Here is a 27,319-nt window from a genome sequence, read left to right on the forward strand (position 1 = left end):
TCCCTTGGTCTCCCTGAGCCTCCATGTCTTCCTCGGTCACGCTGTTTAAACGGCCACCTCAGTGCTTGTGAGCACCACCCCTCCCGGCACCGGCACCGGCACCGACAGCCCTGACCCACAGGGGGTGGGGGGTCTGAGGGAGGTGGGGCCAGAGAAGGGGAGGAAGGCACGTGGTCACACAGGAGGGAGAGCGTGGGGCAGGACGGGGCCCCAGGAGCTGAGTGTGGAGAGGCTCTGGGACCAGGTCTGTGAGAGGCTGTCAGCTGTCTCAGAAAATGAAACCGACACCTTTTTCCCTTCCATATCATTCCTATGGTATTGAGAGCTTCACGAACATCAAGGGCAGGAGGAAGGGAGCCTAATTCATCTTTGCAGCACAATCATCTTTCCCTCTTTGCTTTTTTAAATTTAATTTTATTTTTTATTGAAGTTGATTTACAATGTTGTGTTAGTTTCAGGTGTACAGCAAAGTGATTCATCTATTTATTCTTCAGATTCTTTTTCCTTATAGGTTATTACAAGATACCGAGTATAGTTCCCTGTGCTATACAGGAACTATAAACTTGTTGGTTATCTTTCCTTCTTTGCTTTTGCTGCTAGGAAGGCCAGAGGCCATGTAGAGCTCTCTGACATGAGTTTGTAGGAATTATTTACCATGACATTCGGCTATTTGTGGCTCTTTTATAAGCCTTGTTTCATTTTTATTTTTATAAATTATTTTTGGCTGCATTGGTCTTTGTTGCTGAGTGCGGGCTTTCTCTAGTTGCGGCGAGCGGGGGCTACTCTTCATTGCGGTGCGCGGGCTTCTCATTGCGGTGGCTTCTCTTGTTGCAGAGCATGGGCTCTAGGCGCGTGGGCTTCAGTAGTTGTGGCTCACGGGCTGTAGAGTGCAGGCTCAGTAGCTGTGGCGCACGGGTTTAGTTGTTCCACAGAATGTGAGATCTTCCCAGACCAGGGATTGAACCTGTGTCCCCTGCATTGGCAGGCAGATTCTTAACCACTGTGCCAACAGGGAAGTCCAATAAGCCTTGTTTTAAATGCTGTGAATTATATGAAAGGAAAGTGTCCATCTGTGTTAAAACTCAGCGAGATGATTGCAGGAGCTGTAGAGGGTTGGCGGGGAGTGACAGCGGCAGGTACAACGGAGCAGCGCTAAGGAAAGGCGAGGGCAGAGTCCAGAGGCCCTTGTGCAGCTGCCAAGCTAGTCTGATGGGGCTGGCAACCTGCCACCAGGCAGGGCACCCACAGACCCTAAGAACCAGAAAACGGGAAGCACCCATCGTGTGTCTCACCTGTAACAAGGCTCCATGCATGACACAGCCCGGGCCCCTGCACCTTCTCCCCAAGACAGCCAGGCAAGGGGACCGTGCCTCGTGTGGCCTGGGGTCCTGTCCTTTTCGCCCATTGTTGACCTGGGCAGCCCCTCCTCCCTGGGCCTCACTCTCAGGGGGACAGGAGGATCCAGCAAGGGGCTTCCCTGCAGCAGTGGGCCCGGCGCTGCCCAGGGAGACAAGGGCACCCCCCCTCCCCCGCCAGAGCCAGGACTCTGGGGTGCGTTTCTGACAGCACCGTGCACCTAGCTCGGTGGTCTGAGAGCTGCTGGGGCAGCGGCAGGGTGACGTCGCCCCTGCAGTCAGGACCCCTTCCTTGGTCAGCAAATGGGTGGCTGGAGCCCAGACTAACCTGACTGGCCACTGGGGCCGAGCTTAGGGTCAAGGGAAGCAAGGATGAAGTGGACACAGGCCACTCAGGAGCCCACCTTGGGGGTCCCCAAATTGCATGGTAGTCAGTGACTGCAGCTCTGCACCAGTGGGCGAGCCTTATAGATCCAGAATAGCCCCAGACTTGCAACAGCCCTGGATGCAGCCTCTCTCACCTCCAGAGCCTGCTAAGTGCATAAGGAGATTTCTTTCCTTCCCCACTAAAGTCTCTCCCTCCCCCTAACCTGTGCCAGGACACCTGTCAGCACAAATCCCTGCCCCTTCTGGAGAAGCGGGTTACAGTGGCATGCGGCTGGGCAGGGACCAGACCTGCCAGGGAGGGCGGGAGGCCCTTGAAGTGCCCCCTCTCCAGAGCCTTGCTGGGGAGCTGCTGGGAACTGAGCCTCAGTTTCCTCATCTGTCAAATAGGGACAATCCCTCTCCTCCCACCCCAAGGATTTTGCTGGATGAGCTGAGACGGGGCGGGGGGCGCTGCGAATGCAGGGTCTGTGGGGCTTTACCATTGTGGCTTATGGACAGGACATGGGCTCAGTGGGGCTGAGTGACCCATGCGGGAACTGGGCCTTCCCAGTCCTGATCACGTGACCTTTTCCACTACACTTTGCTGGTTGCCTTGGGCCTCCGTTTCCACATCTTCAGAAAGGCGGTGTGGAGAGCCCCTACCCTGCCCATTCTGCATGGTGCTGGGGGGTGAGATGAGATGGGATGACAGAAGGAAGGTGCCCGGGGAGGGCTTGTTAAGGAGTGACGTGCGGGGCCAGATGAGTGGCCAGCCTTCTGGAGCCCCAGGCTGGGGCCCTTTCCACCAGCCAGGCCACCACTGGGGCTTGGCTCCCTATGGGACGGGAGAGCCAGCCGAGCCCAGGCAGGGTGAAGGCATGTGCTCGGGTGCCAGCCGTGATGAAGGGGGTGTCCACTGAGTACCCCTTGGCCCCGAGCTCTGCGTCACCTCCCTGGCTCCTCCTGACAGCCCTTCAGGTAGTGCTGTGCGGTCTCTGTTACAGAGGAGGGGCACCGTGCCTCTCTCCCTCCAGGAATCAAGTCTCTAACCCTCAGCATCAGACCTCATGTGATGTGCGTGGAGCCCAGTGGCCGGTGGGAAGGGGGTGGTGGGGGGTGGCGGCCTGAGATCACTGACGCAGGTTGGGCTGGGAACCATGTCCCTTCCAACCACGTTAGAGGAGTCCAGAAAGGGCAAGTCCAGTGGTGCCCGGCTGGGACCTCGCTGCCCTCCAAGGACAGCTGAGGCCCAGACCCTGTGATGACAGGGGCAAAACAACCATAGGTGCTGGAAGCACCTATGGACCCGGGAAGCTGAAAAGAATCTGGATGTCATAGTAGGCCACAAGTTTGAAGGGGGAACGTTAAAAGCAGAGTTTATGTGATACAGACTTTGAGGTAACTTGGTAGAAAGTTCGAGTCCCAGTTCCTCTGTCAGACAATACCCTTTAGCTCTGAGCCAGGTGGTATAGCAGAAAGGTGGCTTTCCTTCCTTCTGTGCCAAAGCCAGGGTCTGGCCTGAGCTGCTGTCTTGGTTCCAGTGGGGACAGTGGTTGTGACAAACCTGGGCCCAGGCCACAGTGAGGATGCAGCAGCTGAGAGCTGGCGCCCCTGCCACCAGGAACACGCAGCACCCCAGCTGATAACTGGCGAGGCAGCATGACCAGCAACACCGGGTTTAGTGCTCTCGAATGGCATCTTGACTGTGGGGCACCGACCAGGGCAGATGCCAGGCTGGTTTTGAGAAAGCCAGGGTCCCCATGACCCCACGGAAGCCACAGGGGGCAGCAAAGGTGTTTCTGACCCACCTGCGAAGGGGGGGCAGGGGCCACGCCCCCCCACCCCCGCCTTCCTCTCTGCCCCGCCTGGCTCACAGGCCACGCCCCCTTGCAGGCCTGCAGGGACTTCCTGGAACTAGCGGAGACGCACAGCCGGAAATGGCAGCGGGCTCTGCAGTATGAGCAGGAGCAGCGCGTCCATCTGGAGGAGACCATCGAGCAGCTGGCCAAGCAGCACAACAACCTCGAGCGCGCTTTCCGCAGCGCCCCCGGCCGGGCCACCAACCCCACCAAGAGCTTCAGCGAGGGTGAGCGGGCGTCTGTCCATCCCTCCGGTCCACCCTCAGTGTCCCCTCTGCCAGCTGGCTCAACTTACACAGCCCTCCCGCCAGATTACGTACCCCTCAACGCGCCTACGTCTGGGCCCGCTTGGCCAACTCTGGTGCCCGTGTGCCTGTGTATCCCCCACGCCCTCACAGTGGGCACAGTCTCCCCATGTCTAGTCTCCCGATCTCCAGAGAAGAGCTCAGTGAGCCCAACTGTTCCCTCTGTGGCAGGGCTGCCCGGGTGCCAGGTGGCTGCCCACCTAACCTGGGGCTCAGGGTCACGGGTGCCCTGGGAAGGGGGTCCATCAGAAAGGGAAGCTGGGCCACAGAGAGACTGACCAGCATGTTTAGAGATCAGGGAAAGCTTCCGGAAGGAGGGAGGCTCTGAGCAAGAGGGTGAAAGTGCGTTCCAGGAAAGGGAGCACGGGCACCACAGCCGGGTGACAGAGGTGGGGAGGGGCCGCGGGCTCTAGACCTCCCTGGTCAGGCGCAACTGTTGAAGTCGCAAACTGAGGCAGTGGCTCTGTGTGTCTCTAGGAAGCCTCTTAACCACCAAAGGCGAGGACAGTGAGGAAGATGAAGATACCGAGTACTTCGATGCCATGGAAGACTCCACGTCCTTCATCACAGTGATCACTGAGCCCAAGGAGGACAGGTGGGCTCGGGGCTGGGTGGCCACCTGGAAGGAACCTCTCCCGGGTCAGCCGTGCTGGCCTGTTCTCGTGCTCCACCTGTTCTTCACACTTGGGGTTTTCTTTAAGTCTTGCTCCAGACAGTATTTTTGCTTAGATTGGTTCTGTTCTTCCTTAAATCAAAAATACCCAAATAGAGTTTGTATTGGGATTTCATTTTAAATGGACAACAGGGCACTGGCTGCATCCAGTTCCTGCCCCAGAGCCGCACAAGGTCCCAGCCACTCCACCCAGTGTCAGCATTCCAGAGCAGACCAGAGACACAGAAAGCCTCTTTTATTTTCTATTTCAAAGCCTTTGTTTCATTTTTCATAAAAGCTTGCTCTTTCAGGATCTTTCTAAATACACATTAATAGTAAATTAGACAGTTACTAGCACTGAAAGCCATGTTGCCACGCTCCCTGGGACCCTCGGGAAGCGCCTGTGTTTGTGGACCGAGCTGGCAGGACACGTGTGGAGGGAAGCACGTGAGATGGGTGGGCGGCAGGGCTGTGGTCAGGGGAGCATGCGGGGCTTGAGCACAGATTTTAATACGATTCGGGGTTCAGTCCTCACCAGGGTTGCTCATTCTCGTCGGGTTGCCTTAGGTCCTGACCCTAGAAGGGTTGGTGGGTATGGCAGCGTTTGGGGACATAAAAGTGGCCAATGAGCCCTACAGGGGAAAGAACTGACTGCAGCCCATGCTGCCCACTGACACCCTCAGAACAAGGTGTGTCAGGACCACGTGCTCCCCTGCTCGCCCTCAGGAACTGCAGACTTCCCAGCGGCCTCACTCCTACATGTATGCTGTGGCCTGCCCATCCCATGCTGCCTTCCCTGACACCCCCTGAAGCCCAGCCCGGCCAGGAGGAAGCCGGTGAAAACCTGTGGCTGCTCTTTTGCCTCTGTGGACCAGCGTGTTTCACCACTTCCCTGTCCTGGTTTCTTCCAGGGAAAAGGCATGGTTTGGATTCCTCTTACCCCTCAGGGAGTTTCTGGTCCTATCAGTGGTATATTTCCATTTCCCAATCATATTTTTAATACATATATTTATTTATTTTATTTTTTTAATTATCATCATCATTTTTGGTTGCACTGCGTTGAGCAGGGATTACTTTTTTTTTTTTTTTTTTTTTTTTTTTGCGGTACGCGGGCCTCTCACTGTTGTGGCCTCTCCCGTTGCGGAGCACAGGCTCCGGACGCGCAGGCTCAGCGGCCATGGGTCATGGCCCCAGACGCTCTGCGGCATGTGGGATCCTCCCGGACCAGGGCACGAACCCGTGTCCCCTGCATCGGCAGGCGGACTCTCAACCACTGTACCACCAGAGAAGCCCGGGGCTACTCTTTGTTGGGGAGCACAGGCTTCTCATAGCGGTGTCTTCTCACTGCGAAGCACGGGCTCTAGGCATGCGGGCTTCAGTAGTTGTGGCACACGGGCTCAGTAGTTGTGGCTCGCAGGCTCTAGAGCACAGGCTCAGTAGTTGTGGCGCATGGGCTTAGCTGCTCCAGAGCATGTGGGATCTTCCCGGACTAGGGATCGAACCCGTGTTCCATGCACTCATGGGCGGATTCTTAACCACTGTGGCACCAGGGAAGTCCCCCCAATAATATTAAAAAAAAAATTTTTAATTGAAGTATAGTTGACTTACAATGTTGCATTAGTTTCTGGTGTACAGCAAAGTGATTCAGTTTTACATACATACATATATATATATATATACACACACACACACATACATACTGGGTTGGCCAAAAAGTTCATTCAGGTTTTTCTGTAACATCTTTTTGGCCAACCCAATACATATATTCTTTTCCATTATGGTTTACTACAGGATATTGAATATAGTTCCCTGTGCTATACAGTAGGACCTTGTTGTTTATCTGTTTTATATATAGTAGTTTATATCTGCTAATCCAAAACTGCTAATTTATCCCTCTCCCCCCTTTCGTAACCATAAGTTTGTCTTCTGTGTCTGTGAGTCTGTTTCATAAACAAGTTCATTTGTGTCATATTTTAGATTCCACATATAAGTGATATCATATGATACTTATCTTTTCTCTGACTTCACTTAGTATGATAATCTCTGGGTCCATCCATGTTGCTGCAAATGGCAATATTTCATTCTTTTTATGGCTGAGTAATATCCCATTGTATATATGTACCACATCTTCTTTATCCATTCCTCTGTCAGTGGACACTTAGGTTGCTTCCATGTCTTGGCTATTGTAAATAGTGCTTCTATGAACGCTGCATTTCCCAATAATATTTAAAAATCGCTATATTGCTCTCAAAATTAGCACAGCTTAGCTGTTCTGAAATTCCATTATCGCCTGGTAGTGTCACCCTTTGGGCTGTGAGGCCAGGGGGGTCCTGCTCAGGTTCCCTCTGGCTCCCTGTCCACTCCCCTATACCTGGAGCCCCCAGGGCCTGGGCTTGCCTCCTGCATGCCCCGCCCTGGCCTCCTTCCATCCTCAGCAACAGCCCAGGCCCCTCTGCTCCCACCCAACCAGCAAGCAGGTGACCCTGTGCTCAGTACTCTTCATCGGCTCCCCTGGCTCCTGGCACAGCCCCCAGTGCTCACTCAGCCCCCCAACTCGTGCTGCAGCTGCACTGGGCAGTGGGCAGATCCTCTGCCGGGTGCCCCCTTGTCTGCAGTGCCTTCCCCCTCTCCCCAGGGACCTGGGTGGGTTCTTCCCATCCAAGGCCCTAACTGCCTAGTGCCCGTCCCCTGACTGGGCTGGCCCAGGTCACCCCTCCTGGGAGCTCCCTCAGAGCCTGGGCCCCTCAGCCAGAGTGTCCCCTGCTGCTCTGGCCACCATCTCACCACATGTATTCCTGGGCACAGAGATCCATCCAACCCACTTCCTTCCCTTCCTGAACCCAAGTCAAATGCGGGAATCAGACCAGCACAGTGAGGACACAATGGGGTCTGCCCATGCCAGAGGGGACCCACGGGGCTCCAGGGGGCTCTCCCAGAGGTGCCCACCCCTTGGCTTCTCTGGGGCCTGGTCAGCCAGTCCCCAGGAGGAGCCTGTGTGCAGGGACCCCTGGTGAGAATTTGGCTGGGCGGCTGCTGCCACAGGGCACCAGTGGGTGGGAGCCCCTCCAAACTGCTGCCCTGGGTCCCTCAGCCCCACCTGAGTCCTGAACTGGAGACGCTCCCATTGGAGATGCAGGCTGCCCCTCGGACCTCACTGAGGGGACTGGATAGAAGGGGGCCGGGTCCCCAGGAGGCCTCAGGATTTGTAAATAACTTGCCTTCCCTTTTGTGTTTCCTGCAGAAAAGCTGAAGGTGGGACTACAGGCTCCGTGGAGTGGACCTCAGACAATGTAAGTGAGGTGGGACCCCGAAGGGGGGGGTGAAGTGGGGAGGCCAGCACTTTGAACTCGGGCCCCCCAGGGGCGGGCCCTGTGCCTGGTGCCTTCATCTGAGCTCAGGCACAGCCCTCCCCTCCCGCCAGCAACGTCCCAGTGCGGGCCTGGTCCTCAGACCGCCCTGGGCCAGAAGTGAGGGCGAGGCCTGGGGGCCGAGGCGACCTGGCCTCTGCTGACGGGCGCACTCTGCTTCTCTGGTAGGTGCTAGACAGCACCTCACTTGTGCCCCAGGGCCCCCCCAAAGTCAAGAGGCGTGTCCGCATCCCCGACAAGCCCAACTACAGCCTTAACCTTTGGAGCATCATGAAGAACTGCATCGGCCGGGAGCTCTCCAAGATCCCCATGCCGGTAGGGGCCGGGCAGGGCGGCCAGGGGGGCCCTGGGGGCTGTTTTCTTGTGCGTGGATGGGAAGTAATGGCCTTTGGAAGTATACGCAGCCCTGGGTGTCATTTTCTTAATGACACTTGAGGAGCATGTAACGTGTTATTGCATCGTGTTCCATCCGCACTGCTGAAATTCCCCCAGGGCAGAGGTTTCACGCTTGGAGGTAAGGAGCCAGGAAGGGGCTCTGCATTGATCAGACAGGGGGCCCTCAAAGTGCCTCCCACCCTGGCAGATGGGGAGTGGCGACATTGGGCTGTGTATGGGGCCGGGTGGACCCTCCTCCTCCACGCTGGGCTGCCCCTGGTCCCCACCCCAGCGAGGTCACCAGCAGGCAAAGGGCAGGGCTGGCGCCCTCGTGCTGCCAGACCACAGTGGCATCTCTATGGAGTGGGAGCTGGGGCTGCTCCAGGCCAGACTTGGTTTCACTGTGTGACCCAGGACAGAAGACTTGCATAATAGCTCAGAATACAAGGTAGACCCACTTCATCCATTCATTCACCTATTCATTCATTCACTCACTCATTCACTGATTCCTATGATTCACTGCCGTGGCATTTACATCCTAGGAGGGGAGACTGACAGTAATTGTAACAGAATTCTGCCAGATGCAGCAGGTCAGAACGTGGTGAGGGCTGTGGAGAAAACTGAGGCAGGTTAGACAGGTCCTCAGATGAGCCTCTCTGTGAAGGTGGTCTGAGCAGTGATGTCCCTGAACATCTGAGAAAAGCAAGGCTGCTGTGCCGACAACCCTAGGTCTGTGCTGGGAGCGGTGGACGGTCTGTGCAGACCCCTGACCTGACACCCCGCCCGCAGGTCAACTTTAACGAGCCCCTGTCCATGCTCCAGCGGCTGACGGAGGACCTGGAGTACCACCACCTGCTGGACAAGGCCGTGCACTGCACCAGCTCCGTGGAGCAGATGTGCCTGGTGGCCGCCTTCTCCGTGTCCTCCTACTCCACCACCGTGCACCGCATTGCCAAGCCCTTCAACCCCATGCTGGGCGAGACCTTCGAGCTGGACCGTCTCGATGACATGGGCCTGCGCTCCCTCTGCGAGCAGGTGAGGCCCGCGCACGCTTCAGCCATGCCTGGGGGTCAGAGCCAGGCAAAGCGGGACACAGCCTCTGACTGAAGGGGCCATCAAGCCAAGGTCCGGTCAGGCAGCTGGGCTTCATGCGGCGGGGATAGGTCAGGGGCGCCCCACGGAGCAGGCCTCCTGGGGACAGTGTGGGCCACGTGGGAGGAGAGCTGGGTGAGGACAGTCGGGTCTGGTGGGGGAGGGGAGGACGCCTCTCTCAGCCAGAAGGCATGGAGCAGTGGGGGAGGGGTGTTTGCTGGACGCCATCAGGGATTCAGGTGGGCTAGAGCGTGGGGTCACCACTGAGCTGAAAGGGAGCAGCCCGCGCCCCACGGGGCCGCAGTCAGTGATGGTGGAGGCCGTGAGTGTGAGGGGCCAGGGCTCAGCTCGCCTCCATCCTCTCCATCGCTTCTACAGGCCTTCCCCACAGGTACTGGTCTCCCCAAGGTGCGGAACCAAAACCGGGCCCCTCGGGCACCTCAGCCCAGCTCTGGTATCCTTGTCTGAAGGGGGCCGATTCTGTTGGTGCTTCACTGGGTGCCGGGAGGACCCAGGCAGGAGCTACATGAAGGCGCCCAGGATAGATTCGGGTCGGGCTGCTGCTGGGTATCTACCATGCGCCAGCCGCTGCTGTGGGCCCAGGGGTTGAGCTCAGAAAGCAGACAGTTCGCAATCCGGTGGCTGGTTTTAAAGGCATGCTCTGCCTGCTGGGCGGGCCTGTAGGAGGCCAGACCAGGGGAGGTAGGAGGTTGTGCACAGGCACCTTTAAAAAGCAGAGCTAGGGATTTGCCTTGGATGTGGGTAGGGAGGCTGGGGAAGGCGGCAAGGATGACCCAGGGTTCCTGGCCTGAACTACTACTGAGTACATTTCTTTGTTGAACATTGCTGATCAGGTAACACCCTCAGGAGTTGAGGGTGCAGCCAGCTGGGAAGTGGCCTGTTCTCGTGGGCCGGGGGGTGGGGAGCAGGTACTGTGGATGTGGATGGTTCTGGCTCTTTTAGGAAGGCCCGGGAGCGGTTTGGCAACACAGAGTGAGGGAGAGAGAAGGAGCCGAGGTCAGAGAGAAGGAGGCAGGCGGCTCTTCTCTGTGTGGGGAGAGTCACGGGAGGGCAGAGGAGGCAGTTTTATGAGGAGCTGGCCCCCTCACCGGCTGCTGTGGGGAGAGTGCAGCGCAAGGATAAGGGTGGAGCAGGGAGGCTGGGGAGGCTGGAGGCGGCGTGGGGGAAGGGCAGATTCTGGATGCTGTTTTGAAGAAAGAACAGCCAGGATTTTCTAAGGATTTAGATGGGGAGCATGAGAAAGTGGGGCCAGCCATGACTCCAGAGCATTTGGTGTGAGCAGCTGGACCGACTGGATCGTCTGCCCGAGAAGGTGGTGCTGACACTGAGCTCCAGGGCCAGGTTGCTGGGGTCACGTCCCTGAATTTGCTGGTGGGTGGGCTTCAGTGGGGGCCCTAGCCACAGGCATCGGGCAGGCTCGGGGACGGCTCACTCATCACCCAGTTGCTGGCAGGTTTGGCCGGTGCCTCTGAGACGTAGGAAGGATGAGGGTGCCTCCTATGGGGACTGTCGGGAGCTCTGGGCCGTCTGCACGGAGGGGTGCAGGGAGGCTGGAGCCCACGGCTACAGTTCTGGGGCGAGGCTGCGAGACGGGAGGCTGGGAGAGGCTTTGCCCTAACCCGGTGACCAAAGGAGCCACAGAAATGAGGAGGGACAGATGAGGAAAAGTTGATGGCAGTGTCCTGGTGGTGAGACCGTGGTCAGGGTGCCCAGTGCTGGAGAGGGTGGGGCAGAGGCACCGGGTGGGCAGAGCAGGCTGCACCGCCATCCGGGCTGGGATGGGACACCAGCTGGGCTCCAGCTCTGGAGCCGGGCTGGCTGGGAGGCTTCCCATCCTGGGCCTCCTCAGTGCAATACAGCACAGCAGACGCAGCCTCTGCAGGTGATGGGCAGGTTAACTAGAAAGTAGGCCCGAAGCCCCTGGTAGAGCCTAACGCCCTCACTTTATTCACGCTCAGCACAGCCTGTCACAATGTCATCACCCTCATTCCACAGCCCAAGTCAGGTGTGAAAACGCCCCGGCCACCGGCTCAGGCCCACAGTAGTTGGGGTGCCCCGGCCCTGCCCCCCTCCAGTGCCACCCAGGCTTCTCCCCCGGGCATGCCCTTGCTTTCCCACTGGAGAGCACTGTCCTTTCTGGAGGGCCTAGGCCCTGCCGTGTGTCCTGGTTCCCAGGGCCACAGAGCCGTTCATACTGGGCACAGGGCAGGCTGTCCCCCAGCCGGTTGGGGGCAGGCCCGGGCCACGTCCAGCAGACGCTCACGGCCTGTGGGTCTGGTCTCAGGTGAGCCACCACCCTCCATCGGCCGCACACTATGTGTTCTCCAAACACGGCTGGAGCCTCTGGCAGGAGATCACCATCTCCAGCAAGTTCCGGGGGAAATACCTCTCCATCATGCCGCTAGGTGAGCGGGGGCAGGACACTCTGGATGAGGGGGAGGGTTTGCCAACCCAGAAGCCAGCTTGGTGCCTCCAGGGGTGACGTTAGTCCCCCCGTAGACTTCCTGGATGCCCCCCCTGACCTGTACCCTATCCCCAGTCTGCACAAATACTGCTTCTGGTTCTCAGGACCCTGGGACCTTGGGAGGGTGGGTCAGGCTGGCTGGGACCCAGCATGGCAGGCCATGACCTCTGACCCTGTATCTGGCCTCCAGGTGCCATCCACTTAGAATTCCAGGCCAGCGGGAATCACTACGTGTGGAGGAAAAGCACCTCGACTGTGCATAACATCATCGTGGGCAAGCTCTGGATCGACCAGGTCAGGGGATGCTCCCGGGGAGGGGCCGTGTGGCCCAGGGATCGGCCGCTGACCACTCCCCTCCCTTACCAGACAGGGGACGTCGAGATTGTGAACCACAAGACAAAGGACCGGTGCCAGCTAAAGTTTCTACCCTACAGCTATTTCTCCAAAGAGGTGGCCCGGAAGGTAAGCAAGGCCACCTCTCGGAGCCTGTCACGGGGGAACCCCGGAGAGGGGCGTGTGCCTACGCTGGCCCTGCCAATGTCCCCAGGTGACAGGAGTGGTGAGTGACAGCCAGGGCAAGGCCCACTACGTGCTGTCAGGCTCGTGGGATGAACAGATGGAGTGCGCCAAGATCGTGCAAAGCAGCCCCAGCAGCCCCAGCTTGGATGGGAAGCAGAAAACGGTGTACCAGACGCTACCGGCCAAGCTGATGTGGAAGAAGTACCCGCTGCCGTGAGTGGGGCTGCGGGGCGAAGAGCAGGCAGGAAGCGGGGAGGGGACAAGCCAGACAGGAAGCGAGCGGCGGGCGCGGGAGGGTTCAAGCCACGCATGAGGGGAGCCAGACACCCAACTGTAAATAAGCGTGACACCATCAGGTGGCAGCACGTCCTATGCACAGACTTTAAACAGGCTGATTGATAGGACAAGTCCCCATAGTCCAAGGAATGAAAACCAAACATGAAAATAAGTGCAGGAAACTATAAAAAGTGGCACAGCTGATTCCAAAGAGAATGAAACAGAAGTTCTACAAAGGCAACATAAAGTAACTGAAATTGAGAACTCCATGGGAAGGTTTAATAGAGAGAACCCATTGACTGGGTTCAAAATCTTCAGATAAACAGACAAAACCTGGAAAAGCCAAGCACCTAAAGAGAGAAGGCTGGCCACCTGGTGACCCAGGGTGAGTCCCTGGAGCAGCCCCACAGGCATCCCCGGAGCCTGGGAGGGTGCAGCATCAGGACGTGTAGGGCACGTTGAGTTTGAGAGCAGGGTCCAGCAGGCTTCTGGTCAGAGTCCAGAAGCAAGAGACCATCTCAGGAGTCTTACCTGAGGAGAAAACAGCAGAGATTTTCCACATCTAAATCTATACAGTGAAACTGTTGAAACTAGATCAGAGAAAATATTAAGCAGCCAGACTTTTAAAAAGATGTACTTTCTGAGGAACGGCAGACTGACAGCCTTCTCCTCATCAGCAATAACGGGAGCTTGAAGACAGTCAGATGAAATCTTACACGTGCAGAAAGACTCACTGACAGGTGAGAATTAATTACACACCCAGCAAGAACATCTTTACAGAGTAAAGTTGAAATAGACATTTTCAAGCCACTCTTGCCACCAACAGACCAGCACTAAGGATAGAGCTCCCAGATAGAAGAACCAAGATGTGTGAAATGAGGAACAAGACCTATGTGAACAGTGAATAAATAAGAACAATAATGTCTTGTGGGGTTTAAAATCTAAACATTAAGTGCAACTGCACAATCAGGTAAGTCAGAAAACTGGAAACTTTTCAAAGACCCTTGTGCTACCCAAGAGGAGGGTCAAGATGCACACTAATTTCTGACTATGTGAACTATGCATATTGTAATGCCTAGAGTAGCTACTAAATTAATATGTTTAATTGGAATCCCAGAAGGAAAGGAAAGGAAACAAAGAAAAATAGAAAGGAGAGAGAAATAGCTAAAGAAATGATGGAAATAAATTTCCCCAAATAAACAGATGAAATACCTTGGGTTGAAAGGGCCCGTTGGAATTCCAGAGATAAGAAACAAAGAAAAACTTCTGCCTAGACCACAATATACTGAAAATTAAGGACACCAAGGAGAAAATTCTAATAGCTTCCAGAGAGAAAAGATTTCAGCAGAGAATGAAGAATCAGATGGACATCAGATTTTTGGAATAATATTTTCAAAGTAATGAAGAAAATGAAATTAGAAGGTAAAAGTTTCTGTCCAGGGCTTCCCTGGTAGCACAGTGGTTAAGAATCCTCCTGCCAAAGCAGAAGACACGGGTTCTAACCCTGGTCCGGGAAGATCCCACATGCCGCGGAGCAACTAAGCCCGTGCACCACAACTACTGAGCCCATGCTCTAGAGCCCGCGAGCCACAACTACTGAGCACACGTGCCACAACTACTGAAGCCCGTGCGCCTAGAGCCTGTGCTCTGCAACAGAAGCCACCGCAATGAGACGCCCGCGCACTGCAACGAAGAGTAGCCCCCGCTTGCCCCAACTAGAGAAAGCCTGCGTGCAGCAACGAAGGCCCCAACGCAGCCAAAAATAAATAAATAAATAAATAAAAGTTTCTGTCCAGCTGAGCTATTCAAATATGAGGCTGTGATAAAAAAACAAAATGTTCTCAGGTGAACAGCCTCAGAAGGTTTGCCACACAAAAACCCACAATGAAAACAGTAGTCTAAAAGGGGGAGGGAAAAATCCAGAAGGTGCTACAGTAGTTATATGAAATAAAAGGTTGTGTGTGGGAGGGATTTTTAAAATAATTACTAAGACCAAAGAAAAACAGAAAATGTTCCCACAATAGTCCAGAATTAAAAGTGTAGATGATGTTAACACAATGGAGTCTAGGGAGACAGAGGACACCAAGGGATGTGAAGGTAGAGACCAACAGAAGATTTTTAAATCAGTAAAAAATATTAAAAAGACAAATAAAAACAGCAAGTTAACACAGTAGAAATAAGTCCAGGCATAATAATATAAATAGATGAAACTCACTAGTTAAAAAAGCAAAATATTGGGTTGGCCCAAAAGTTCGGGTTTTCCCTACCATTTATGGAAAAACCTGAATGATCTTTTTGGCCAACGCAATACTAATTGACTGGATTTTTAAAAATCCAGATGCATGCACCTTCTAAGAAAGATCCAAAGCGTAATGATGGGCAAAGGCTGAAAGTAAAAGATAGACATATCATGAAAATACTAACCAAAAAGCTATAACAGCTATATTAATATAAGATAAAAACAGACTTTCAGACAAAAGCATTATTAGGGATGGAAGAGTGGCTACATGATAAAACGTTGAGTTCTTCGAGAAGATATGAACAGTATGCATGACACAGACATTATGCATGTAGTGAAAGAGCCTCAAAAATACACAAAGCACGTATTGAGAGTAAAGGGAGAAATGGATAAATCCATCACCTCACTGGAAGACAGAGATTTCAACACACCCTTCTCACTTGTTGAGAGTCAAATGGGGAAAAGCAACCCAGCAAGATGGAGAGCAAAAAAACACAGGATATACATATACTTATGGTTGCAACAGAGAACATGCTTTTTCTCAAGTATACGTGGAATTTATGCAAAAATCAATCGTGTACTAAACCCTAAAGAAAGCCTCAACAGATGTACAGAGGGTAGCACACAGACCACAGCCTATGATAAGACAAATTAGAAGTTATGAACAAGATGTCAAAAAGTCCCCACATATTTGGAAAAAAATTTAAGTTGCTAAATAATTCATGGACAAAATAATAAGTTAGAATGGAAATTTTAAAAAGGCTAGAACTGAATGAGAAGAAAAAGATATCAAAACTGGCTGGGTATACCAAAGGCAAAACTTCAAAGGAAATGTATTGCCTTAAATAGGTATATAAGCTTATTAAAGCTTTTTCATTCTAAGAAATTAGAGAAAGTGCAACATACAAACTGAAAGAAAGAAGAAAATATACCTTAAAAATAAAAGCAGAGGGACTTCCCTAGTGGTGCAGTGGTTAAGAATCCACCTGCCAATGCAGGGGACACGGGTTCGAGCCCTGGTCCAGGAAGATCCCACATGCCGCAGAGCAGCTAAGCCCATGCGCCACAACTACTGAGCCTGCGCTCTAGAGCCCGCGAGCCACAACTACTGGGCCCACGTGCCACAACTACGGAAGCCCGTGCGCCTAGAGGCCGTGCTCTGCAACAAGAGAAGCCACTACAATGAGAAGCCCATGCACTGCAACGAAGAGTAGCCCCTGCTCGCCACATCTAGAGAAAGCCCGTGCACAGCAACGAAGACCCAATGCAGCCAAAATTAAATAAATTTTATTTAAAAAAAAAAAGAAGTTTAAAAAGTCAGAAGTTGATCTTTGAGGGAAAAAAGCGAACAGAAAACTACTGGCAAAACTGATCAAGACAGAATATAGAAATAAATATTATTAATGTTTTCATTATGTTTATTATCATATTTAAAGTATAAAGAAATTATTAAAATTCTGATTGCAAGGACAATTTTTTAGAAAAATATAACTTACAAGAACTGAGTCTAGAAGAAAAAAAAAAAAGCATGACTAGTCCTATAATTAAAGATACTGAAGCAGTAGTTTAAAAATTTCCACACAGAAAACACAAAGCCCAGGTAGTTTTACAGGTGAATTCTACCAAGTTTTCAAGAAACATATATCCCAGTTTTATAGAAAATCTTCCAGACAATAGAAAAAGAAATACTTTCCTTTCTTATACTGTGAGGCTAGTATAAGATACCTGATACCAAACCAGGCTAAAAGAGTAGTAGGAAAATAAAAGTTCTACCCTCTTTCACTCATGGATAAGCACAATTCCAAAACATGACATGAGAAAATCCAGCAGTATATAAAAAAGATAACATTCTTCAGTCATGTTGAGTTTATCCTGGGTATGCAAGGATGAGTCTGTACTAGAAAATCCATAAATTTGTTACATTAACAGATCTGAACAAAAGGCATCTTAGGTGCCTCAATATAAGATTAATATGCAAAAGTCAGTTGCATTTCTGTACACTAAAAGAAAACAACTAGAAAATAAAGTTTAAGAGAAGACACCAATTATCATATCAGAGAATATCAAAGACCTTGTAATAAATCTTATAATATATGCAAGACCTCTATAGAGAAAATTATAAAACTTTGCTGAGATATCAAGGAAGAGCTAAATGAATAGAGAAAGATACCACGTTCATGGGTAGAAAGACTAAGTACTATTAATATGTCATGATCGGGCTTCCCTGGTGGCTCAGTGGTTGAGAGTCCGCCTGCCGATGCAGGGGACACAGGTTCGTACCCCGGTCCGGGAGGATCCCACGTGCCACGGAGCAGCTGGGCCTGTGAGCCATGGCCGCTGGGCCTGCACGTCCGGAGGCTGTGCTCCGCAACAGGAGAGGCTACAAAAATGAGAGGCCCGCGTAAAAAAAAAAAAAAAAAAAGTCATGATCTAAAGAGTCAGTAAATCAAACAAAATCCCAATAGTGATTTTCATGGAACTTGATATTATGATTTCTTAATTTATATTGAAGAATAAAGGGCCAGGATATTTCTAAAAAAGAGAGGACTTACCCTATTAGATACTTACTTTGAAGCTATAGTGAAATAGAATAGTAAGCCTGGAAACTATGCCCTGGATGTGTATATATCTTTGGTATACAACAAAGGTCCCGTATCATATCACATGGAAAGATGGCACCATCCACTAGAAGGATCTGGGGAAAATGGTTAGAAAAAGATTAAGTGAATCTTTCCCTTACATTATTATAACAAAAAATCAACTCCAAATAAAGGTCTTACAGTAAGTATTAAGTTTGACTTACTGTTAAACAGTAAGTTAAACTCTAAGTAGAGGGACTTCCCTGGTGGCGCAATGGTTAAGAATCCGCTTGCCAACGCAGGGGACGGGTTCAATCCTTGGTCCAGGAAGATCCCACATGCTGCAGAGCAACTAAGCCCGTGCGCCACAACTACTGAGCCTGCGCTCTAGAGCCCACGAGCCACAACTACTGAGCCCATGTGCCACAACTACTAAAGCCTGTGCGCCTAGAGCCCGTGCTCCACAACAAGAGAAGCCACCACAATGAGAAGCCCGTGCACTACAACGAAGAGTTGCCCCCACCTGCCGCTACTAGAGAAAGCCCACAGCAGCAACAAAGACCCAATGCAGCCAATAAATAAATAAATAAATAAATGTTCTTTTAAAAAATAAAAAATAAATTCTAGTCCTTCTGTATCCACATACTATTAAAAAAAACCCAAAAAACCTCTAAGAAAATATAGATGAGTATCATCTAGAACTTAAGGAAATATATCTTAAATAAGACAAAAACACTGATATATTCAGTTACATTAAAATGCTTCTGTTCATTAAAAGAAATTTTGCTGGGGCTTCCCTCGTGGCTCAGTGGTTAAGAATCCACCTGCCAATGCAGGGGACATGGCTTCAATTCCTGGTTCGGGAAGATCCCACATGCTGCAGAGCAACTAAGCCCGTGCGCCACAACTACTGAGCCCACGTGCCATAACTACTGAAGCCTGGGCGCCTAGAGCCTGTGCTGTGCAACAAGAGAAGCCACCGCAATGAGAAGAATGAGAAGCCCACACACTGCAACGAAGAGTAGCCCCTGCTCGCTGCAACTAGATAAAGCCTGTGCACAGCAACGAAGACCCAACGCAGCCAAAAATAGATAAATAAATAGGAACAAAAAGAATACATACAGACTTTCTAATGAATAAATAAAGCAAAAACAATCCAATGGGAAAGTGCAAGTCATGAACAAGAATTTCACACAAGAAGAAACATATGGCCAATCACCATATGAAAATGATAACATCATTGGTAATCAGGGAAATGCAAATCAGAACCACAATAAGATGCAGTTTTACCTTCATTTGATTTGAAAAAATGAACAGTCTGGTAATATCAAGTGTTGAAGAAGATATGAATCCACAGTATCCCTTATACATCACTGGTGGGAATGTGAGCTGGTATGACCATGCTGGAAAGCAGTGTGGCCTTACCTCCTAAAGAAGAACATCACAGACTCTGCAGCCCAGTAATCCCACTTCTAGGTGTATACTTAAGAGAAATTCCTATAAATGTACATCAGGAAACATTAATAAGATTACTCAAAGCAAAACTTGAAAACAACTCAAACTTATTGGATGAAATAACTAGTATATTCACACAAGGCAATATTTACAGTAGTTGAAACAAATGAACCACAGCAACATACAATACAGATAAATCTTAGTAATATAATATTAAGTTTAAAAAAAGCAAGTCCCAGAAGGTTACATACATATTCTTTTTATACAGTTAAAAACAAGTATCTAAAATATATGTATATGAATACACACAGAGACATACACACACACTTAAGACTACTTAAAGATGCAATAAAATTATATTAAAAGGAAAGCAAGGGCCTCCCTGGTGGCGCAGTGGTTGAGAGTCCGCCTGCCGATGCAGGGGATACGGGTTCGTGCCCCGGTCTGGGAGGATCCCATATGCCGCGGAGCGGCTGGGCCCGTGAGCCATGGCTGCTGAGCCTGTGCGTCCGGAGCCTGTGCTCCGCAACGGGAGAGGCCACAACAGTGAGAGGCCCGCGTACCACAAAAAAAAAAAAAAAAAAAAAAAAAAAAAAAAAAAAGGAAAGCAAAAGACTGATGAACCCAGGAGTCCTGCCAGTGGCTACCTGAGAGGAGTATGGATTGGTGAGTTTTCCCTATGGTTAGATGTAGATTTTGTCAGGATTCTACCTTTGGTTTAGGTGGCAAGGTCACATTAATACAAGCAGGCCAGGGCTTCCCTTGTGGCGCAGTGGTTAAGAATCCACCTGCCAATGCAGGGGACATGGGTTCGAGCCCTGGTCCAGGAAGATCCCACATGCCGCGGAGCAACTAAGCCCATGCGCCACAACTACTGAGCCTGCACTCTAGAGCCTGCGAGCCACAACTACTGAAGCCTGTGTGCCACAACTACTGAAGCCCAGGCGCCTAGAGCCAGTGCTCCGCAACAAGAGAAGCCACCGCAATGAGAAGCCCGTGCACGGCAACAAAGAGTAGCCCCCGCTCCCCGCAACTAAAGAAAGCCTGTGCGTAGCAACAAACACCCAATGCAGCCAAAAATAATTAATCAATTGATTGATTGATTGAAAAAAAATACAAGCAGGCCATGTAAGGACCAATGTACCAAGTATTATGACTAATTCAAAACTTTCACAGTATCAAAGCAGTATAAAAAGAAAAAAATGAAATAAAATCCAACATATTAGTAATTACATTGTGTTCCCATAAGCTTTCAGACAAATTTTTAAAAACCACACTTTATGTGATTTACAAAAAATACATCTAAATAAAATAAAGACTGGAATAAAAGGATGGAAAAAGATATGTATACATAGAAATACTAACCAAACAAAAGCTGCCTTCAGCTATAGTAATATCACAAAACAGACATTAAAACAAAAGACCAAAGAGGGACAAAATGATAAAGGTTCAATTTGCCAGGAAGATTTTAAATTTGAATATACCCTGTATCTAGTAACAGCCCCAAAATATATACAGCAAAAGTTGATAGAAATATAAGGAGAAATGGACTAGTTTACAACCAAAGTGGGAGATTTTAACATACTTCTTTTAGTAATGGATAGCAGAAGAAAAAGTCTGGAGGACAAGTTTGAACAATAGAACCTTCAGGACAGCTGTAGAACATTGCACTTAACAACTATGGAAAACGCAATCTCTTTGATTACATGTGGAACATTTGCAAAAACTGACCATATACTGGGCCATAAAACAAATTTCAAAGAGATGAAATTATACGAAGTATACTGTCTGACTCCAAAGCGAGCGTGCTAGAAATAAAGATGACTAGAAAAATTACCATATATTTATAAACTTAAGAAATGTACTTCCAGCTAATCCATAGGACAGAAAGTATAATGAAAATTAGAAAGTATAACTGCATGATAATGAAAATAATACATAACAAAAATGGTAGAATGCAGCTAAAGCAGTAGTTGGAGTGAAATGTGTAGCCTTGAAATGCACATATTAGAAAAGAAGAGACATGGGAAAATATCGAGCTAAGCATCCATCCCAGGAAGTTAGAAAAGGAGCAGCAAAAGAAACCCCAACAAAGTAGAAGGAAGGCTATACAAGCAAAATCAGTAAAGCAGAAAAACCTAAAATAGGATCAACAAAGTTTCATCTTCCACCAACGAAGAAAACGGACAAACCTCTGACATGACTGGGTAGAGAGAAGGTGCATAGCACCAACATTACAGATGCGAAAGAGGACACTGCTGTCACACACATTAAAGGAATAATAATGAGGACATTATGAAACACTTCAGGCTGATATATATGAAAAATTGGACAAGGTGGGCAAGTTCCCAGAGAAGTATAATGTGGCAAAACAGATGCAGGTTGGTGAAGCCTGCAAGGTGCAGGGAGGAAAGGGCGAGGTGGACGCAAGGCCAGGTTTGGGGGGTTCAGGGGGTGGACATGCAGGAGGGGAAGCGGAGGGGGGGCCGAGTGTGTCCCGGCAGCTCACCCCATGGGGCCCCGCAGGGACAACGCGGAGAACATGTACTACTTCTCGGAGCTGGCCCTGACCCTCAACGAGCACGAGGAGGGCGTGGCGCCCACCGACAGCCGCTTGCGGCCCGACCAGCGGCTGATGGAGAAGGGCCACTGGGATGAGGCCAACACGGAGAAGCAGCGGCTGGAGGAGAAGCAGCGTGTGAATCGGCGCCGGAGGCTGGAGGCCTGCTCGCGGGGCTGCGGTGCGGAGGAAGGTGAGGCCGGTGGGGAGGGGGGCCCCCGGGAGTGAGGCCAGCGGGAGAGGGCATGGGGGTCTCCCAGGAACTGGGAGGAGATGAGGGGACTGAAAGAAGCTGAGGGGGAGAGAGGGGATTCCCTGGGGGCAGGGAGGGGTGCTGGAGAAGGGGGGCACCCCAGGAGCGAGGAGGAGGGCCAGCAGGAGAGGGGACAGGGAGTGGTTTCCTGGGGCGCTGGGAGGAGGCAGGCTGCCCGCCCGCCTGCCCACTGTGCCGCCCAGCAGAGAAGGAGGCCGAAGTGTACGTGCCGCTGTGGTTTGAGAAGAGGCTGGACCCGGTGACTGGGGAGACGGCCTGCGTGTACAAGGGTGGCTACTGGGAGGCCAAGGAGAAGCAGGACTGGCACATGTGCCCCAACATCTTCTGAGCACCACCCGCCTCCTGCAAATACAGGCAGCTGCACAGCCTGGTCCACCTTCTATTTAATGCACTCAGTTTAGTACTCAACTGCCCTCCCCACCTTTTCCTTCTTATGTTTTTTGTTTTGTTTTGTTTTGTTTTGTTTTTTTTGCGGTATGCGGGCCTCTCACTGTTGTGGCCTCTCCCGTTGCGGAGCACAGGCTCCGGACACGCAGGCTCAGCGGCCATGGCTCACGGGCCTAGCCGCTCCGCGGCATGTGGGATCTTCCCGGACCAGGGCACGAACCCGTGTCCCCTGCATCGGCAGGCGGACTCTCAACCACTGCGCCACCAGGGAAGCCCCTTTCTTATGTTTTTTAATAACGCGTTTTTTGAGCTCCCACCTTGGAAGGAGGAAGTGCTGACCCGGGTTCTTTCCAGCCCCCAGGTGCCCCGGGTCTCCTATGACCCTTCATCATGGACTTGAGCCCCATCAGGACCCCCAGCTCCAGTTTCCACACCTCAGGCAGGCTGGCCCAGGCCCTGGGCTGCTCCAGTGACCAGCCCCCCAGGGAGGAACTGGCCCCCTCCCAGGGAGCCGCTTTTGACTTTTTTAGAAAAAAAATGATCTCCATTTCTTTCCGGCCAAGATATTTAGTAAATATTTTTAGTACAGCACTTGGTGGACAACTTTCTAAGTGTGCTTTCTTGCCACAGAAGTGTCCTGGCAAGAGCCCCTTCTTTTTAAGACATTGGGAAGCCAGATGGACCCCTTTGAGTCGGGAGCATTTTGTAGCTCAAACAGCAAGGCCGTCTGTATGTGAGCTGCCCGCCCCCCAGGAGCCCAGGACCCCCCAGAGAAGGGAACCAAGGGCCACTGGGCCCAGGAGAGCACAAGTCAGTTGTCTCTGGAGCCAGAGCCCCACGCATGGTGGGGAAGGGGGCACTGAGGGACCGCCATGTGGATTTGAGGGCAACAGCCCCTGCCTAGCCCTGGCCATGCTGGGGCTGCTCCCCAGCCCCACAGAGGCCGGGCCTGCTGGCGCTCCTGCCACAGAACCCGGCCCCAAATCAGCAATAAGAACCAACCCTCGGCTCAGCCTGGGTTGGTATCCTGGGCACCAGAGAACTCAGAGTCCCGTCTCTGGGGTGCCCCATCTCAGCACCCCTGAACTCTTTATTTGCCTGATATATATATATATATATATATATATATATATATATATATATATATATATATATATATATATATATGATATATAAATATATATAAAATAGCTATTTTGCTTAAATTTTTATGGTATGTAGAAATGAAAAAATGATGACGACAGGGTGCTCCTGTCTGAGTTTGGCCCTCCTGTCAGCTGTGTCCTGCCCTCTCCTCAGATTCCCTTCCAGTGGCTTCTGCCAACTGTGGGTGTGTGTGGGGGGTGCTGGGCCACTGTGGCCACTGTCCGATCCCCTCAGAACTCCTACTCAACCTTTCACACTTCAATTTGATCCTGAAAGTTCATCACAGGGTTTTACTTTCTACTCCAGGACTGGTTTTGTTTTTATAAAAAAAACAAAAGTGAAAACACCAACGTGTGAAATGCCTTAGGGTGCCCACTGGAGGGCCGGTGGGCAAATGAGGCCTGCGACAGAACTGTTCAATGTTCCTTTTCTCAGACTGTGAGTGAGCACCTTCTGACCAGTAATAAAAAATCTTGGAGTTTTCCACGGCCCCATCCCTGAGTCTGTGACTGGGTGGGGCAGGGCTGACCCGGGAGAGCAGGCAACAGCCCACAGGTGGCATGGGGGAGGAGTGTGGGGCGCTATTCTGCTCAGCGCCAGAAGCAGGCAGTGGGAGGTTGGTCTGGATGGGGAGGGGCAGGGATGGAAGACCTGGTGGGACAGGGTCTGGGCCAGGAAGGCTGCAGAGGGCTGAGGTGGCACCTACTGGAGGGTCACAGTTTGGCCTGAGGCCAGGCCAAGGCCCTCACCACTCTCCACAGAGAACACTGGCCCTGGTGAGGTCTAGGGTTGCTCAGTGACCATGACCTGACCTCAAGCAACTTGGATCACTAGCTCCCGGGACCCGAACAAGGGTGGCTGGTCTGGCCCAGTGGGTCCTCCTCCCACTGCCAGCACTTCCAGGTGACAGGATGGAGTGGGGCAGGGCACCACAGGGGCATCAGAGCCAGGCTCTAGCCACCTGTCCCAACACCCTAATGCTGTGGGATCCAAGGCTGGTACCGTACAACTCCTTCCTTTCCAGGGCCTTAACTTTCCCATCCGTGGGGAGGCAGGCACTGGTGAGTCCCTGCTGAGGTGCTGGAGGGACAGCCCTCACTGGAGAGAAGGGCGTGGGGTGAGGCAACCCCAGGATAGCCCTGACCCAGGAGGCAGTGGAGGATCTGCCAGGGGAGGGAATGGAATATAAGAATCGAATTTTCATATATCCAAATATGACAACAGCAAATAGAATCCAGCCACATACAAAAAAACTGATACCCCAAATTGGTAAACATATGCCCAAGTTGGTTTTACACAGTAATGCAAGAATGGGTCAAAATCAGGAAGCTTTTAGTTGTAAATCATTCATTGTACCAACTAGTTCAAGAGGGACTTCTTCTGGATGGTAGACTAAATGCCTGGATTATCCTTCTTTGTGGAAAACTAGACAAGTTGGATAAAATTTTAAAACACCTTAAATGCATCCATGAGCTGTAATGGATATAAGGAATCCTCAGGCCAAAAATTAAGTGGGTGTGGAAACCTGGGGAGATAAGAGCTCTTAAGTCTGCTTCTCACTGGCATTTACTGAGCCCACTGAGCCTAACAAAGTTTTCACTGCCTCAAATGACCTGCCTGATATAGGGCATCCAGTTTGAGATAATCTCCCTCAAGCTGGACCCCAAAGGGCTATACCTTCAATATAATGGTGAATCAAGAATAATAAAATACAAGGAAAATTGCTTGTCTTAAAGGTCATAAGCAGAGCAGAAAAAAAAAAACCCCTAAGAATTTGTAATCTGGAGCAGACCCTCACTTGGCTTCACAGCCCAAATACATGCTATCAGGATGATCCAATAAAACCTCTAGTAGAGAATACAGCATGGTCCCAAATTGGCAATGTCCCCAGTCACATGAGAGAAACAAATCCTCTCTAGAGGTTCTCCCCTTCATCCCAGACCTTATGGAACCCCAGATGTGAAGGTGAAAGGAAAACGAGCAGCTCACAGTATAACATCTCCAAACACACAAGGAAATACAACACATTGGCATAAGCAATGGCCGACAGAAATAACAGCAGAATCAGACGTAAGAAAACTACGCAATATAGCAAAATTAACAAACACAATATAAAATAAGCATGTTTAATATATTTCTAGAAACAGAACGGTGGCTTGAAAATGAGTAAAAAGCATTCAGAAATACTAAAGAACTTGCAGAAATTGAAAAAAATCACTAAAAACAATAATTTTATAGCAGATTACACATGAAGAGAGTATTGGTGACATGGAAATGAGATCTGTGGAAATTATCCAGAAAGCAACACAGACACACAAAGAGGTGAAAAGTGTAAAAAAGAAATTAAGAGACATGGAGGATAAAGTGAGAAGATCCCACGTGTGTCCAATCAAAATGGAACAGAAGCAATCTTTTAAGAGTTAATGACTAAAAAATTAACTTTTGACAAGAAACACCAATATACAGAGTCAATTCCAACAAATCCTAGTCAGGGTAAATAAAAAGACATCCACAGCTGAATACAATATAGTGAAATCACAAGACCTTTAAAACAACAAAATTTTAAAAGGAGCCAAACTTGGGTGGGGGATACCTTGAAAGAGCATTGATTAGAGAGTTCATTGTCTTCTGACCACCAAAGAAAGTCAGAAGACAATGAAGCAATATCTCCAAAGTAGAAGAGAAAATGTTAGTATTCCTAGTGAAAATATCTTTCAGGAACCAAAGGAAAATACGACATTAACAAAATGTCTTATTAAAACAATACTTCCCTGGTGGTCCAGTGGCTAAGACTCCATGCTCCCAATGCAGTGGGCCTGGGTTTGATCCCTGGGCAGGGAAGTAGATCCCACATGCATGCCGCAACTAAGAGTCCACAGGATGCAACTAAGAGACCACATGCCGCAACTAAGAGGCCACCTGCCGCAACCAAAAGATCCCACATGCCACAACGAAGATCCTGCACACAGCAACAAAGATCCCACATGCCGCAACTAAGACCTGGCCCAGCCAAACAAATAAATATAAAAAAAAAATTAAATGGCTTATGGAGTTAGACTTTGATGAGTTAAGTATTGGACTGGCCAAAAAGTTCATTCGGATTTTCCCACAACATCTTACTGAAAAACCCAGACGAACTTTTTGCCCAGCCCAATATTATGTAAAACATATAGAGGAACAGGAATACTAAATTTCAAAAACAGAGGAAAAACACTATGTGGGGGAGAAATTTTCAGTCAATCTACAAGAGAGGAAAAAGGAATGCAGATAAGCTGGAATAAAAATTAAAAAATAAGATGGAAATAAGTTAACCAATATATCAGTAATTATACAAAATTTATAAATGCTTTGGGTAAGAACAAAAAATATCAAATAAAAACAAAATCCCACTATATGCTAGTTACAAGAAAACACCTAAAACAAGTACACAGACAAGACAGACTTTGAGGCAAAAAATATTACTAGAGGTCAACTTTCAGAAAATAAAAAAAGCAATCACTTCTTGGCCTTTTGGCTATGATCAAGTGTAGAAAATTTAAAAAGCCACTTTATAATGATAAGTAAAATTCATAGAGTTCTAAAACTCACAGGCACCTAGTAATATCTCAAAATAAAGTAAAATGGACACAATCAGAAGGAGAAATAGATAAATCCACAATCATAATGGAAGATTCTAACATCTCTCTCCCAGTAATGAGAGCTCAGACAGACCAAAAATATCAGCAAGGGTTCAAACAACACAATTAACATCTGTAACAGGCACATACAGGGAATTATGCATAACTGCAAAATACATATTTCTGAAATGCACAAAGAACATTTATGAATATTAGCCACATACTTGGGCCAGTTGTCAAGCCTCAGCAAATTTCAAAGGACTGGCATACAAACCACATTCTCAGATCACAATGAAGACAGTTCAAAATCAATAACGAAAAGATAATTAGAAAAAGCAACTATGTTTGAACATTAAGAAATATGCTTTTAGGGCTTCCCTGGTGGCGCAGTAGTTGAGAGTCCGCCTGCC

The 27,319-nt window shown here is 50.1% G+C and overlaps 1 protein-coding gene and 1 long non-coding RNA gene across 2 annotated transcripts in view; one reads left to right on the forward strand and one right to left on the reverse strand.

The window, feature by feature from the left end:
* Nucleotides 1–22,314, forward strand: part of OSBP2 (oxysterol binding protein 2) — a gene marked incomplete at its 5' end in the record, with an annotated part of 156,830 nt that extends 134,516 nt beyond the window's left edge. Inside the window, 11 exons of the mRNA XM_079718148.1 lie at nt 3,615–3,807; nt 4,363–4,480; nt 7,779–7,827; nt 8,074–8,220; nt 9,070–9,315; nt 11,678–11,798; nt 12,048–12,151; nt 12,224–12,319; nt 12,405–12,589; nt 21,452–21,678; nt 21,945–22,314. Coding sequence (XP_079574274.1) covers nt 3,615–3,807; nt 4,363–4,480; nt 7,779–7,827; nt 8,074–8,220; nt 9,070–9,315; nt 11,678–11,798; nt 12,048–12,151; nt 12,224–12,319; nt 12,405–12,589; nt 21,452–21,678; nt 21,945–22,087 — 1,629 coding nt within the window. The 3' untranslated portion in view covers nt 22,088–22,314. The remainder of the gene's footprint in view (nt 1–3,614; nt 3,808–4,362; nt 4,481–7,778; nt 7,828–8,073; nt 8,221–9,069; nt 9,316–11,677; nt 11,799–12,047; nt 12,152–12,223; nt 12,320–12,404; nt 12,590–21,451; nt 21,679–21,944) is intronic.
* LOC307062265 lies at nt 12,910–17,588 on the reverse strand. The gene is made up of 2 exons (XR_013811213.1): nt 17,460–17,588; nt 12,910–13,183 (listed from the first exon to the last, which is right to left on the reverse strand). It is a non-coding gene; the product is annotated as an uncharacterized lncRNA (long non-coding RNA).
* Nucleotides 22,315–27,319: the final 5,005 nt, after the last annotated feature.

This window comes from Hyperoodon ampullatus, assembly GCF_949752795.1.
Source record: "Hyperoodon ampullatus genome assembly, chromosome: 13".
Classification (NCBI taxonomy): domain Eukaryota; kingdom Metazoa; phylum Chordata; class Mammalia; order Artiodactyla; family Ziphiidae; genus Hyperoodon; species Hyperoodon ampullatus.